This window comes from Pecten maximus, chromosome 9 (genome assembly GCF_902652985.1).
Source record: "Pecten maximus chromosome 9, xPecMax1.1, whole genome shotgun sequence".
Taxonomy (NCBI): Eukaryota; Metazoa; Mollusca; class Bivalvia; order Pectinida; family Pectinidae; genus Pecten; species Pecten maximus.
Genome location: NC_047023.1, coordinates 21087103 through 21101556, shown reverse-complemented (window position 1 = coordinate 21101556; position 14454 = coordinate 21087103). Strand labels below are relative to the sequence as shown.

The 14454-nt window shown below is 35.9% G+C and overlaps 2 protein-coding genes across 4 annotated transcripts in view; both read right to left on the bottom strand.

Moving 5' to 3' along the window:
* Positions 1–4150, bottom strand: part of LOC117334047 (peroxisomal membrane protein 11B-like) — a 28670-nt gene extending 24520 nt beyond the window's left edge. For all 3 annotated transcript variants that reach the window (XR_004534027.1, XR_004534026.1, XM_033893472.1), the window contains exon 1: positions 4006–4150. Coding sequence is in view for 1 of the 3 variants with exons in the window: in XM_033893472.1 (XP_033749363.1) it covers positions 4006–4082 (77 nt within the window). In the remaining 2 variants the exon portion in view is untranslated. The remainder of the gene's footprint in view (positions 1–4005) is intronic.
* Positions 4151–7971: 3821 nt separating this feature from the next.
* Positions 7972–14332, bottom strand: LOC117334044. Its single transcript, XM_033893469.1, has 3 exons — positions 13161–14332; positions 9783–9929; positions 7972–8543 (listed from the first exon to the last, which is right to left on the bottom strand). The coding sequence occupies exons 1-3, from the start codon at positions 13363–13365 to the stop codon at positions 8062–8064; spliced, it is 834 nt and encodes a 277-aa protein (XP_033749360.1). The 5' UTR covers positions 13366–14332; the 3' UTR covers positions 7972–8061.
* Positions 14333–14454: the final 122 nt, after the last annotated feature.

Here is a 14454-nt window from a genome sequence, read left to right as displayed (position 1 = left end):
ATCTGTTTCGCAATGTGTCTATTCCAGATCAATTTGATACAAAATATACACAATCATTCATTGATATTGTTTGATAAAAGTATAATTCAGGTATTTTTTATGTAAAAATATGCACCTTTAAGTATAAACACTTTGTCTAGATTGTACATGTTTCATGTAACACAATAGGCAGTACCTATATAATTATTCTCCTGAACCAGTACAACAATCAGTTATGGAATGGCACATAGGACTATTGATGGAAATCAGTTTCATTTTTAGAATCAATATTAAAATCAATAATCGGAAATTCATCTGATGGTGGTGGGCTTAAGAATCACATTAAGCTAAAGTCAGATAAGCATTTTAATATAACATCAGACTCCTCGGATTTTCTGATGAAAACTTTTGTAATTAATAAAGAGAAAATTTGGTAAAAGGAAAACATATCATAGTTTGTGGGATCCACTTCATATCAATACTATCTAACAGCGCATCCATATATCGGTGAGCGTGACAGTCTGTGTCCCAGTTTCTGACCTCTCAATGTGTACATGACATAATAATGGCTCATCCTACCATTTGTTGTTATTTATTCATATATACATACTGAATATGATGGATATATTTTCAGTCAACTTGCAGGTTTTTTTTAAAATGCTTTCAACCTAGCAGCTTTCACCCTTTACATGGCTTTACAGACTGTGACCAAGTTAAAAAGTTAACTTAAGTCTTATTCTTTAAAACATTTAAAACTGAATTCATTTTTAATATTATGTCAATAATGACAGTATGTGCACTGCTGGTGATAAACTATCTCTTCAACAGAAAAATTTACCTATGTCCTTATCAGGTCAGATTGATCAGTAGGGTCGACAAGCCTATAAAATGTCACATATCATCACAATGGGTCAAGAAATGGGACGCACTTCAATTTACATTCTATAAAAATTGAATATTCATAATTTGAAATAAATTATTTGATTATGTAGCCAGCTAGACCAAAATAAATGTCTGTTTACAGTTTCCTTATGAGTAATGTATCTTTAGAAACACTAAACATACAAAATAAGGTCTGATGTAGATTGTGACTTGGTAAGTCATTGTAAATAAAATTGTACATGTATTAGAGTTCAATTTAAACAAGTAACAAGTGGCATGAATACTAAGATATTGAGGTAAATGTATGGGAACAACTGCTGCACTCTGGTTATAATCATAGTGATTACAACTTCAGAACTGTTTTTTTTTTTTTTAATCTTTTTTTTATAACTTGGGATATACAAAGTAGGCCTGTTTATCAAACACCTTCATTTTATTCTCCCAATACAATAAACAAGGGCCTATCATATTCTTTCAGGTATAGCTGTACTGAATCATTTTAAAACTGTTTTTTCAGTATAATGTTATACACATGTAATCCTCGGAATACTTCCAGCCTTTTGTATCGTTTGGTTTACTGATCAGTACGTTTCAAGTTTTATGTGTATGCATAAATATTGACTTATCTTGGTAATTTTGATATCTGGTATTTGGATAGTAAAAATATGTCCAAACAACATAATTTGAATTTCAAATATCTTTGTTTTATGGGGCAGATGCTCCCGGTATGACTGTGCTGAATTGGGTAAATATTAGAGCTGTGTATCGCAAGGTGGATAGCGATACAATTCATATTGCAATAAAGGGGTCCCGATACGATACGTATCACAATACATTATATGTATATGAGAAGCTGATGACCCATCAGATATCTGGTATTCAATCGTACAGTAGTCATGTTTTGTATGTGGTATTTCCGGAATATTTGAGTCTTTGTCTACATTCATTATATGTTTCCTACAAAGCATTCTTGAATTTCGATAATTTGGATTGGAAATAACTTTAACAGGCAGCTACATAAGCTGCTGAAACTGCAATGTAAGTCATGTTGTTTACTACAAAACATCATCTCCCTTAATGTTCGTCAAGGGAGATAACTACACATTTTTAAGTATAGCGATACAAATCAAGGATAGACGATTCATTGATGCACCACTCTGCGATCCAATACATCGATGAATCATTACACCACTAGTAAATATCCGATCATCTCTCAATATCTAGCCTTGTTTATGCAACTTCCGAAAACCAAACCTTCTAAAAACAGAACATCTCTGAATACGGAACGATTTGACATTATACGGAATTGGTCCTTCTTTATTATACTATTAAAAAACTTCCAAATACCGATCCCTCTGAATTCCGAACACCAAACCGATTTTGTGTCCGATTCCTGTTAAAATATACCAAAAATTGCTTCTGAAAACTGCAACATGGCCTTACCTGAGCGATTATGACACGAGGTCAGACCAGTCAACCATGAAACAACACCTGTGACGTGTATTTTGTGAAGCCTAATTGTCTCGGGACCTAAGTATACGTGTATGTGATTTATATCGGTATCCAATATATACCCCAAGGTGGCATTATGACGGTAGGCCTAGTGTATAATCAACACAGCAATTATGAAACAATGCCACATTTCATTAAAGCGCTACAGTTTGCTAATCTTCTCAATGCAAGTAGAGCTAGAAGCCTAAGTTTCGCATCTAATTTAAATGAGGCCCAAAGGGGGTTGTTTTTGTGTGATCGTAAATGAAGCCTGTCATGTTTTTTTTAAGACAATACTAAAACAAAACATCTTCACACCCTTTCAACTGATCAATTGTAATTAATATTGAAACAAAACATCTTCACACCCTTTCATATTATTTGATGTGTAAAATATTCCATATCGGCCCCATCCCCATGACGGAGCTTTACCGGATGTAACAAAATATAGGCCGATCGTAAAGTGCAGTCGTACATGTACAAATACTGTTTAAAACTACAGTTATAGTCTTTTGCCTTTCTTATATATTCTGCAATATATACATTGATTAACTTTCACAATGTTCATATTATTTAGACAAACCAAATTTTCCATGTACGTACGTGCCAGTTTTTAATCGGGTATACATTCTAACAAAATATCATCTGACCAATTATATCCGGAATTCAACCGGTCATTTCGATCAACTTCCCCAAACCGAACCCTATGGAAACCGATCAAATATCCATGTCCCATGCATGTTTGGTTTATAGATGTTAACTCGTGCCCCAAGTATGAGGTTCCAATGACATATGCAGTGCAGGAGATTTGTCCGGAACAATCTTTTTTTTTATGTAGCTATAGGTCAATGGTAAAACTATAGGTCAAATGTAGGTCAAAATGACCTACTTTTGATACATTAGTTTCCGCCTCACTTAGGTGAACTCATGCCCCAAGTATGAAGTTCCAATGACACAAAGTGTAGGAGTCTAGACTAGATAAAGAATGGAAGGACAAACCCAAAACTACATTCCTGACACCACCATGCTGGACTAATTCTTGGTAGGGATACTAATAATCTTTACATCTGAGTTACTAATTATTAAATACATACATGTATGTGTATCAACCAACAGATTATCAGTTATGATAGAAATTGGCCAAACAATCATAGAAACAACTGAAAAGTGAAAATGTCCTGATTGAGACTGCTTCCTGATATAAGTTTTCACTTCCAAAGACAAACATTGTTATCATTCATTTATCATTAATATATTTGCCTTCAGCCTAGTGGTAGAAAGTACAAAATGTACATGTACATGCATTCCAGGCCAAGGGCACCCAGTATAAATACAATGTACTGTAGTAAGATCACTCTGCAATGGTTATTACAAACATGTAGAAGAACTAAAACACATTAGTTCGAAGGTTTAAAAAGAATAGAATGGTTATGGACGATGGACGTTGCGACAGGGCATAATCTCACGGGCCCTTTGGACCAGGTGAATAAGAAGTTAGTAAGCAAAATACTGGACATGATATATTTAACTTAAGTTGTCTATATCATATATACCGGGTCACATAACAACCGGTATACTAACTCCTGTCAGTGTCAAAACTGACCGACATACAGCATGTTTTGTGCTCCAAATATAAATAGGTCAAATAATTACCTGAATAACTTGTCCCTGCCATTTGCCTGACCCCCAAACTTGATAATGTGTGTTGCAAGGTCTAGGTTTGTCGACATGTTGTCACTTTTTCTGCTAGATCAACTTAGAATTTGTGCTTGCATGCTTGTTTGACCAAAGTGCAAACTTTTTTCGGAACAACTCGGATATTTTTAATAACGTAGAAATGTGACCGAAGGTAAATACGGTGTCAACCAAAATTTCACCACAAAATTAATATGTGGAAGCATTTTGAAAATCCACACGTTTTCGTCACGTTATTTGTGAAGCTTGATAACAACAATTAACTATCTTATTAGGGAAAACTAAAGCATTTCACTTTTCGATTTTAAAAGATTTTTTCAATGAAAGTAAGCCTATGGAGTAGTGGGGAGATTGGTGCGTTCGATTGGAAACACGGTGGGCCTAGGCCTACCAGTCCGAACTTTTTCTGACGATATTCATATCTGTGCAGATACGCATACAGAAAACGAGCATTTTTTCAACCCACCCTCAGATCGGCGTTTGAACACCTCTCCCCTTTTCCCTTCAACTTGGCACATAGAATGAATGTATCGATGGGTCCTCTTAGAAAAATGAATGAACATGAAATTACTTGAATGAGTTTTAAAGGTGTTTATCGCTTAATTATAAATGTGTAGTTTCTCAGTATTTTATGGAAGAAGGGATATTATTACATATTGAAATATCATTTTTATTAAAATATTTTTTATTATCTATTTTAAATTACATGCGTTTTCATCATCATCATCATCATCATCATCAAATGTTTTTGAAAATTGACGCAATATCTATACATATATGTCTCTGATATCATTAGAGATAATTGAAACACGAACTGGTATTAATTTCGTATCTGTCAATTTTGATATCAGTAATATCTCGCCGATGTCCTTTTCTGCACTTCTTGCTAGTAACCTCATGAAAATGGGGAAATAATGATCATCTGTGTGTATATATAGGCCTTGGGAGGTGGTGTATTTTACAAAAGACCTCTCAGAGGAAACCCCATCCGTTATGGAAATCAGGTCATCGATGTAAACAAACAAAAAACACGATGAAAGTGGTATCCATGAGTCCGTGGTGTTCTGAAAGGAAATTACACAAATCACAGTGGCGAGGTGGATGTTGATGAACAAGAAATAATGCGGCGAACTGGACAACTGTTGCGTCATTGGTTATGCTGAAGTTGTGAACAAGGAAACTGTAATATATTGTACAGAGGGAAATGCGTTCAGCGAATTTTCAGTGATCGGATTGATAAGAGGACACTGAAGTTTAGTAATTATTTTAAATATAAACAAGCCTTGGTCTTTCGCACAGACAAATTGGAAATGATTGTATGCGTCGAAGTTTTTCTTTCATTAAAATGGAAAATTAAATTCTATAATGGACATCTAATTATTCCAATTACCTGTTGGTTAAATAATAATCGTATAATACTTAAGATGAATTGTGAGTCCAGATGAAGCAGGCATTCCTCAAGGCTTAATTCTTGGACCTCTTTTGTTTTATTGAATCTATATTAATGATATTGCTGATATCTTTGAAACTATCTTTTGTCAATTTGAATTTGCAGATGATACTTCATTATTAAATCTTCTGTTGTTTTATTCCAAGAACATTTGAATAGTGATCTAGATAATTTTTAAATGCATGGGCTAAATCATGGTTGGTTACTTTTAATTCTGATAAGACAGATATATAATTTATCAGTAGTTCTGTGAACATTAATGTTTTAATTGATGTAAAATTTGAGGGGAAAGCCCTAACCTTTACTGATCATCATAAACACTTAGGTGTACCTTTAAATTCTGAAGAAAAATGGGAAGATCATATCCACGATACCTTTCTTACGCGGAAAATTATTGTCTTACGGAAACTTAAACATTCTTAGCCGGGATGCTCTTTTGGGAATAAATAAAATTCCATTTTACCAATCCTGGAAGCTGTCCCTTTCCATCATATGGTTTGTATTATGAAATATATACTTATATACTCTTTCTAATCGTAGAAAACTGCAACTGCTATATAAGATGCACAAACATTAACTATAGACTTCATGAATCATGCACATTTCCACCTATCACTGATGAAGAAAAAAATCCCTATGATCTGCGAAACAATAATAACTGCATTGCATTATTGAAATTATTTACCAATATCTCTAACATGAAATTCTCTCTTTTTCTTTATTGAAGTTTAGTCATGTTAAAACAATGGTCATTTAAGGATATATTACAAGTAGTACAAACGTTTATTAAATCCAGCTACAGATTTTGACACACATTTATTATTGTTGAGATATGTATGTTTTCATTGTGTTAGGTTTATTTTGGTTAACGTCCTATTAACAGCCAGTGTAATTTAATTCATTGTGTTAAACTAGTCTTCTATATGTAATGCATAGGAGAAGGCGTGGATAAGCCAATATAAATAGTGCCTAGTCATTTGTTATAAGTTAAACACTAAATATGTTTTAGGTCACATGAGAAAAAGTCTCAAGCGACCTAATCTCATCGCCATTTGTCCGTCGTCCGTCCGTCGTGCGTCCGTAAACAATTTACATTGTCGACTTCTTCTCCAAAACTGTTGAATCAAATTTCAATGAAATTTGGCAGGAAACGTCTATGGCTAAAGGTCAACCAAACTTGTTAATTATATATTGTGAAGTTCATGACCCTGGAGTCTCACGTTTGGTCCTGGGGAGGGGGTAAAGTTTACTATATTTTATACAGGGAAATCAATTTTTGACTATCATTTGTTGGATTTCTATTGGAATTCATTATAACTTTGTTAACACTATTAGCATGAGATGACATTTTGATGGTATGCACATATTGGCCCTGACTGACCCCCAGGGACTGATGGGCCGGCAAAGGATCATCTTCTCCAGACCCAAATAAGGTAGAATCTTATAGATGGACGGGTCTTAAGGTGCTTGACCAAAATTGTGAATTTCATTACCCTGGGGTCTTGCGTTTGCCCTTGGGAGTGGTAAACTTTACTATAGTTTGTAGGTAAATCACATTTTTGACTATCATTTGTTTGATTTCTATTGGAATTCATTCTAACTTGGTTAACATTATCAGCATGGGATAACAGTTTGATGATGTGCACGTGTTGGCCCTGACTGACCCCTTGGACTGATGGGTGGGGCAAAAAATGCCAATTGAATTAACTAAAATATTTCGAAACTCGGGTGACCGTCAAGGCCCATGGGCCTGTATGTACAGTGAAATTGTCGCGTTGCGGTTAGTTTGAAACTTCTGGTTTTTTTTGTTTGTTTTGTTTGTTGTTTTGTTTTTAATTCTTTTTTTGCTTTTGATGCAATTTCCTTATCAATAAGTCCAATTTCACTTTTAGTTGTTTACTTCGGATTTTACCTTAACTCTAGTATAAATAAAGACTAAAACATTGGTGTAACACTCAAATAACATTGGCATATGGCTTAAGTGGCATATTAGTAATTAAAACTGTATCCCAAACTTCTGGGTTAGCATTAATATTGGATTCCTATAGTGGACAGTTCTTTATGAGTTTGAACAACCTTAAAGCATATTAATACGGCTCCAGCAAAGTTTCGGTTTCAATTTTGATTGCCCTTCATTGCACGACTTTTTTTAAATCGCGCCGCTATCCCCTTCACTGATATTGTATTATGGGTTATCGAATCTCCCGTTGCTTATACACTCGTGTTTAGCATCCGTTCCAAAAGCACACTGTTAACAATATGCTATGTTTTTAGCCAAGTAACAACACAAAGGCATGTATCAAATCAACATTGCTCCACGAACAGTGTTGTAGTTATTGTGTGATATTTAAATAACATAATTGTGTATGGTTTGCCCTATTAAGAAATAAATATTGATGTATAACGAATTTGTAGGTATGGTATAAGCATTGACAATCTCCTCATGATTAATAACGAAACAAAGTACTGATAACAACATAATACATCGTTTATATATAGACTATATATACATTTCTCTCAATATGAAAATACAGGGCAATGATTAAACGGATGCTAATTATTTTTCAGCCCACACGGTCTCGCTGAAACGTAATGGTGGAAACGTCATTAAATGTCGGCGGTCGGAAGTTCCGTCCAGTGGAAATTCCACTCTCCGAAAATGTCTGTGGCATAGGGGCGGGCATGGAGTCATACGTTTTTGGGGTTTCCATGGGAGATGGCATGGAGTCATAAGTCTTCCTGGACTGACGAGAGGAGTAATAGTTTGGCGTCGATTCACGCGAAGACTCGTCAGATGAGGATATAGACCTCACGTGCACCCGACGTGACGAGTGATGACGTGAGTGTTGTGGCGTCACAGCACGTGATTTGAATACACGATCCTCGTACTCGTCATCATCGCCCGTTTCCGGAATGAAGAGAAGTCCTGCGAAAACAGCGAGGATCCCTGCCAGAATTGTCAGTCCCATGGAGTAACCAGCGCTGAATGCAGTCTGTGACTGAACATAAACCATCCAAACTATCAGTCCAACGCCGAGCAAACCTCCTGAAATGATACCAAATGTAGGTTATTATGTGGTGTTAGTACGTGGGTTTGTATACATTTAAATTGAATATCATATACTTTTAACACATTTGTACTCTGACATTGCAATGCAATCACGGTTTTTGTCTCCAGGGACGTCATATGCGTCATCGTATGCTTTTTATTGATGTTTTTTTTTTTATCGAGATAGTCATCATAAACCCGACGCATATAGTTTTTGATTGAACAAATATCATATATGGTTATATATGAGTTAATAATTGAATGAATTCGTATGAATTTAACAGCTATTCACACAGACGTTAAGTATTTCTAACATAATAGACATCAAAGGGTTCCGATCGATCATATTTAGTGTGGTTTATTACCGAGACACTTCCTATATTATGTAAATCGTACGGTATAAAATCTCGGCTATTGGCTATCCATGTTAGAACACCATTACTGCCATTTGTGTATATGTTTGTACAAGGGAACCACAAAAGCAGTTGGAAGGAATGGAATTCCATTATCGTTCTTGCTATTTGCTTAAATGAAAATCGTCATAATTTTATTTTAGAAGACCTACCGACACCGCCCACATCTTTCTGATTTTATCATTTTTATTATAAACACGAATTAAAAACAAAAAATCCCCGTTTCTCATACAACAGTGATCGTGTTACATTCCTCTCCTTTCTGCAAAACGACAACACCGATTTTGTTTAGAACTATAGACATAACACAACTGTGTCTTGAGTCAAAGTAGAATGTTATTTTTATCGTGATTGTAGAATGTAATATAGACATCACTTTGTTCTGATTTTAATTAATGCTTTATTTGTTATATAATTGTTATTAAATACAATAACAAACCAGCAAGTATTACAGGATTATAAAAAGACACATATTAAAGTAAATAACATATTCAAATAGGGATTTTATTTATCGACACAAACACCCACTGCATTATGATATTGCTATCTAGGAATCGACTCTGATGCTATGGACCACAAGTTAAAATACACAAGGGAAGTAACTTCTCCAATGCTAGTTACAATTATATTGTACTGTCAATATAACAAAAAATCAAAGTGCAAGGTACAGACATGGATTTACTTGTTTACCATGTACAGCAGAAATGGATTTACTTGTTTAGAATGTTCAGCAGGAATAAATCTTGTTTTACAATGTACAGCAGAGATAAATCTTGTTTTACAATGTGCAGCAGAGATAAATCTTGTTTTACAATGTACTTACCTATTACGAAACAGACGACCATGCATACGATGACCAACCTTTGGCCTCTGGCGGCCTCAAAGAAGACGAATGCCCCAATAAGGAAGGGCGCGACTAGGTACATGATGAAGGCCAGGATCTCTATAGCTTGGGTGGCTCTGAACTTGTCTACAACACATATATAGTATTATCACGTGATGGTGTTCAATGGGAAAAAGGTCGTCATTAGTCATAAAACAGAAGCATAGCATGATGAACATATCAGGAGAATAAAACCAAGCGTCCCGGAAGGATAAGCGTTGAGTTCTTCATCGAGGAATCTAGACACTGAAATTTGTGTAAAATAGCGTTTAGGTGTCTTACTGCTATACATCAATTTAGGGATGACATCACACGGAAAAATCAAACAAGAATGAGACCATCCGGATCTCCTCGGGTTTTTTTCTTTAAAAAAAAACACACAAAAAAAACACACAAAAAACGAGGAGTTCCGGAGGGCATGAGACAGCCTACCCTGCACGCTCTTACAACAGGCACCACCAAGAGATGACACCCCTGGAAAGTATACCGCAACAGTTGTATCAAATACCGACAAGAAATTTATCTAGAATCTGCTGAAAATCCCTGTTTCCCATACACACAGTGTTGCAGACGATTCGTCGTTTAATATAGCAATATACCCACGCGGATGTCGACAGCTGACGATAAAATACTTACAACACTGGGTTTGGGGAGGTGTGGGACTAGCTGATCAGACTTGTACGATATAAAGTAAGATGTAATTGAAGGCCGTCAATATCGTGATCCAGTGGTATTTTCTCGTTAATCGTTATGAGGACATGATAATTAGTTTCTAGTACATCTACATAGCGGACATCGTCGATGATGATGAAGAGGACGCTTAACCTTCCCGAACGTTAGAGAAAATCTCCGTGTACATAATTTGTGGATGTCTAAGCTTTATTGTTGTTTTATTTATTTTGAAATGACATCTGTTTTGTTTATATGTTAATATTGTGTTGTCGTATTTTATGTCATTTCATTCTGTACCATTGACTATTTTGCGTTTGTTTGTTTATAATTCCACAGAGGGTCAGGTGTCGCCATTAACACCTTCATGGCCTTTACCACACCTACAAACATGGCAACACAGCAACGAAGCCATGTACAGATGACGTAAGTATAATTGATTGCTTTCATTAACTGTTAACTATCCTTTTCGACAGTTTACAAGCTAATAGTTCTATGGAATACGTTTATACAATTATTTGTATATGATGATTTATATTTGATTACGTGCATAGAATTTTACATTATACTAGAAAAAAAAACATTATGGTAAAAATACTATATTGACATTATCGCCTGATTTGGAAATGTTGAATTTCCTTGGGCGGAATGATAGTGAACGCTTCCGGTCAATATTTGACCGCGGTGTTTTGGTGTCACGAAACCGGTTCTCACTTCGAGAACATGACATTTCTGCAAACTAAGAAGCAGTAGACACAACAGCCTTTCTCCAGGTAAATATTTAATTGTTTAAGTTAATTCCTTATTTCCTAATTTGGTATTATGCTGGTTTTGCGAATATAATTTAATCCAGAATTTCCTAATACCGCATGGGTATGCATCGAGATATCTTATCCTTCAATGAAGCTAAACAAATCAATCTAGTATAAACATAAAGTAAAAGTGAAGCGAAAAGGGAAATCTGTATTGTCAATTCCACCTTACCGACAGGATACTTATGTAATACTTACACGTAGAATAACTATACTTTAATTCAGAGTGAACCGGGAAGGAAGATATTACAATATTAAAAGAATCTAAATGTATCAAGTGTTCCGGAAGGGTAAGTTATTCCGTCACCACATGTGGTACCAGTAGTAATCAGCCGCCTAATTCGACCTAGATCGGTGCAGTCCTATTACACATATACCTGGTTTGTCAACGCAGACAAAATTTTCTCTGGTAGAACACCTTGGTTACTTCAAAGTGGATGGTTAACATAATACAACCAGGCTGTACTGAAAAAAATATTCCTTATGAACGTGTAAAAATGTAGATCTTAGGATCATAAATATATATCTTTTAGTGTTTTATTAAACATATAAATAATTTTCCTTACTAGTATTTAAAATTAATTATTTGGAAGGGTTTTGAATTTTTGTCTCTCGAAAAAATATTAATATTTCCCCTGTAGAAAAAAAGACTTCATTGACATGCTCGTTATTGTTGACTACAGACGTTATTTATGACTTTGGTCATTACCTGCCCTACATATTTGTAGATTGACACTGCAAAAATAAATTAATTAAATCAATCAAACTTTTCAACAAAATTGAACAGTTGTGAGTCATATTGAATATTTTTATACAGCAATAAAACAAATGAATTGAAAGAGACGTAACCGTCAATAAGGTCTTCAAGTTTCTTCAGAAGAAACGTATTCTCGTAATGGTTATTCTAGTACTATCGTATGCTGCCAATCACTGTATGGCGAGAGAACCCTGGTCCTGCTTGTTAATGAGGTGGCGTATCTGCAGCCATTCTATTCAAATTTAACCGAGTACAAAATATACTTTCATGTTGAAGATTTGTATAGGTTAAGTAAATTGTCTTTTTTTTGAAAACATCTTACCGTTTAAAAACAAAATTGACTTACATAAGACATTATAAAATTGCATGTGTGGATTTCTAAGATTATACTTAGCAGATTTATGCCTAAAAATGGGGAGGAGGAGGGTAATTGCAACGCAATAATATGACGACCATGTCCACATATGTCCACTTTCAAACCATGCATAGTGCGATATCCATGAAATATGTTAATACTTATCTGTTAGGCGACAGAATATACAATTGTACTTTAGAATAGGGTGATGTAGCTGCAGCTATTGTCAATGAAGGAAGACCGGACCTACAAGTCGGTATTAGCAGGTTTACTTACCGTCCGTCTCTGTAGGAAAACTTGAATTCGAGGTCGGTATAGATAGGTTTATACTTACCATCCTTGAAGGCCGACGGAACATTAGAGTCGGCATAGAAAGGTTTGTGTACCATCCCTGTAGGAACACGGGACCTTAGAGTCAGTATAGACAGGTGTTCTTTCCACACTTGTAGCAACATGTTTACTTACCATCCTTGTAAGACGACGGAACTTCGGAGCCGGTATAGACAGGTTTACTTACCGTCCTTGTAGGACGACGGGACTTCGGAACCGGTAAAGACAGGTTTACTTATTGTCCTTGTAGGACGACGGAACTTCGGAGCCGGTATAGACAGGCTTACTTACCGTCCTTGTAGGACGACGGGACTTCGGAGTCGGTATAGACAGGTTTACTTACCGTCCTTTTAGGACGACGGGACTTCGGAGTCGGTATAGACAGGTTTACTTACCGTCCTTGTATGACGACGGGACCTCGGAGTCTGTACACACGGATCCACTACAGGTCTGGGAGATCCAGAGTCCTATCTTTATTTCGCCATTTGTATTGTTGAACATCCAGGTTGCCGTAGCGAATCCTACTGTCTCGAATATAAACCCGATGATGATGAGGACGAGAGACAACCTCACCCAAAGAGAGGAGGTGCCACAGCACATCGTGTGAACGTCCAGGCGACTTGATTAGGGCACCAACAGTGTCCCTGTCACAGAATCATCGCGTCAGGTGTTGTTCTGATATCCACGGGTACTTTTGGAAACGTCCAGAAAAAGACGCTGACGTCATAGTCTTTTGACTGGACGCTACAACCCTTTGTTAAATATCACTTTACTTTCAGTTTTGATGTCTTAGTTTTAGAAACGTGTCCACCTTTGAAATTCAGAACTTTTGACGCGCTGGATGCTAACGGCTTGGAAACTTGGTATGTATTGGGGGTTGGAATCTCTGTATCGAAGTAATGTAGTTCAAATAGCACCAGAAACTTGTCCACAACTATCGCCTACCGTAAAGTCCACGTTTCAAAAGATTTCGTCAACACCCTTGTCGTGTCTTATTGAAAAGATCCATGTCATATTGTTGTTAATCCAATCTACACGTGAAAATCACAAGTGACTCTTCATTTTAAATCTTCAACAGGTCACCGAGGATGGTTCTGTCGGAGTGACACAGGTTTATCGAGGTATGACGTGCGGGATCTTTGTCAGTTAACGAGGTATGAACGCGATATTAACTGTTAGGACCTTCTGTGAATTCTCATTCACTATTTTCTATTATATCTTCTCTATAATTCACACCGAGTTATACGCATCAAATGTGCTATAGTTGATACCAATGTGCTAACATTAAATACATTCTATATTCTATTCATATTAACAAAGATTTAAAAGGACATCAGGCCTTTGGTGTATTTGTCAAAATCACAGAGTCTCTACCCGTCTACGATGTACACCCACAATGAAAGCCGCATGATTTACATGAAAACGTCACATGCGAGTTCAATCTATGCCCAGTGTCTACTCGAATCGGTTTTTAGTTTCTCGGTAAGATTGTTTTTAATATGTAACATAGACTCTGTTGTCAACGCAAGGTCACTAGCCTCTCGCTGATGGAATGAAAAATAAACATCCCGTATTACAGATGTGTGGTGTTATATTGTGTCAAAGCGATCTCCTAGGAGCTGAAGGGCACATGTTTAAAATACTATAATACAATTCCTTATACAAACGATTTCCTTTTTATTGGCTATA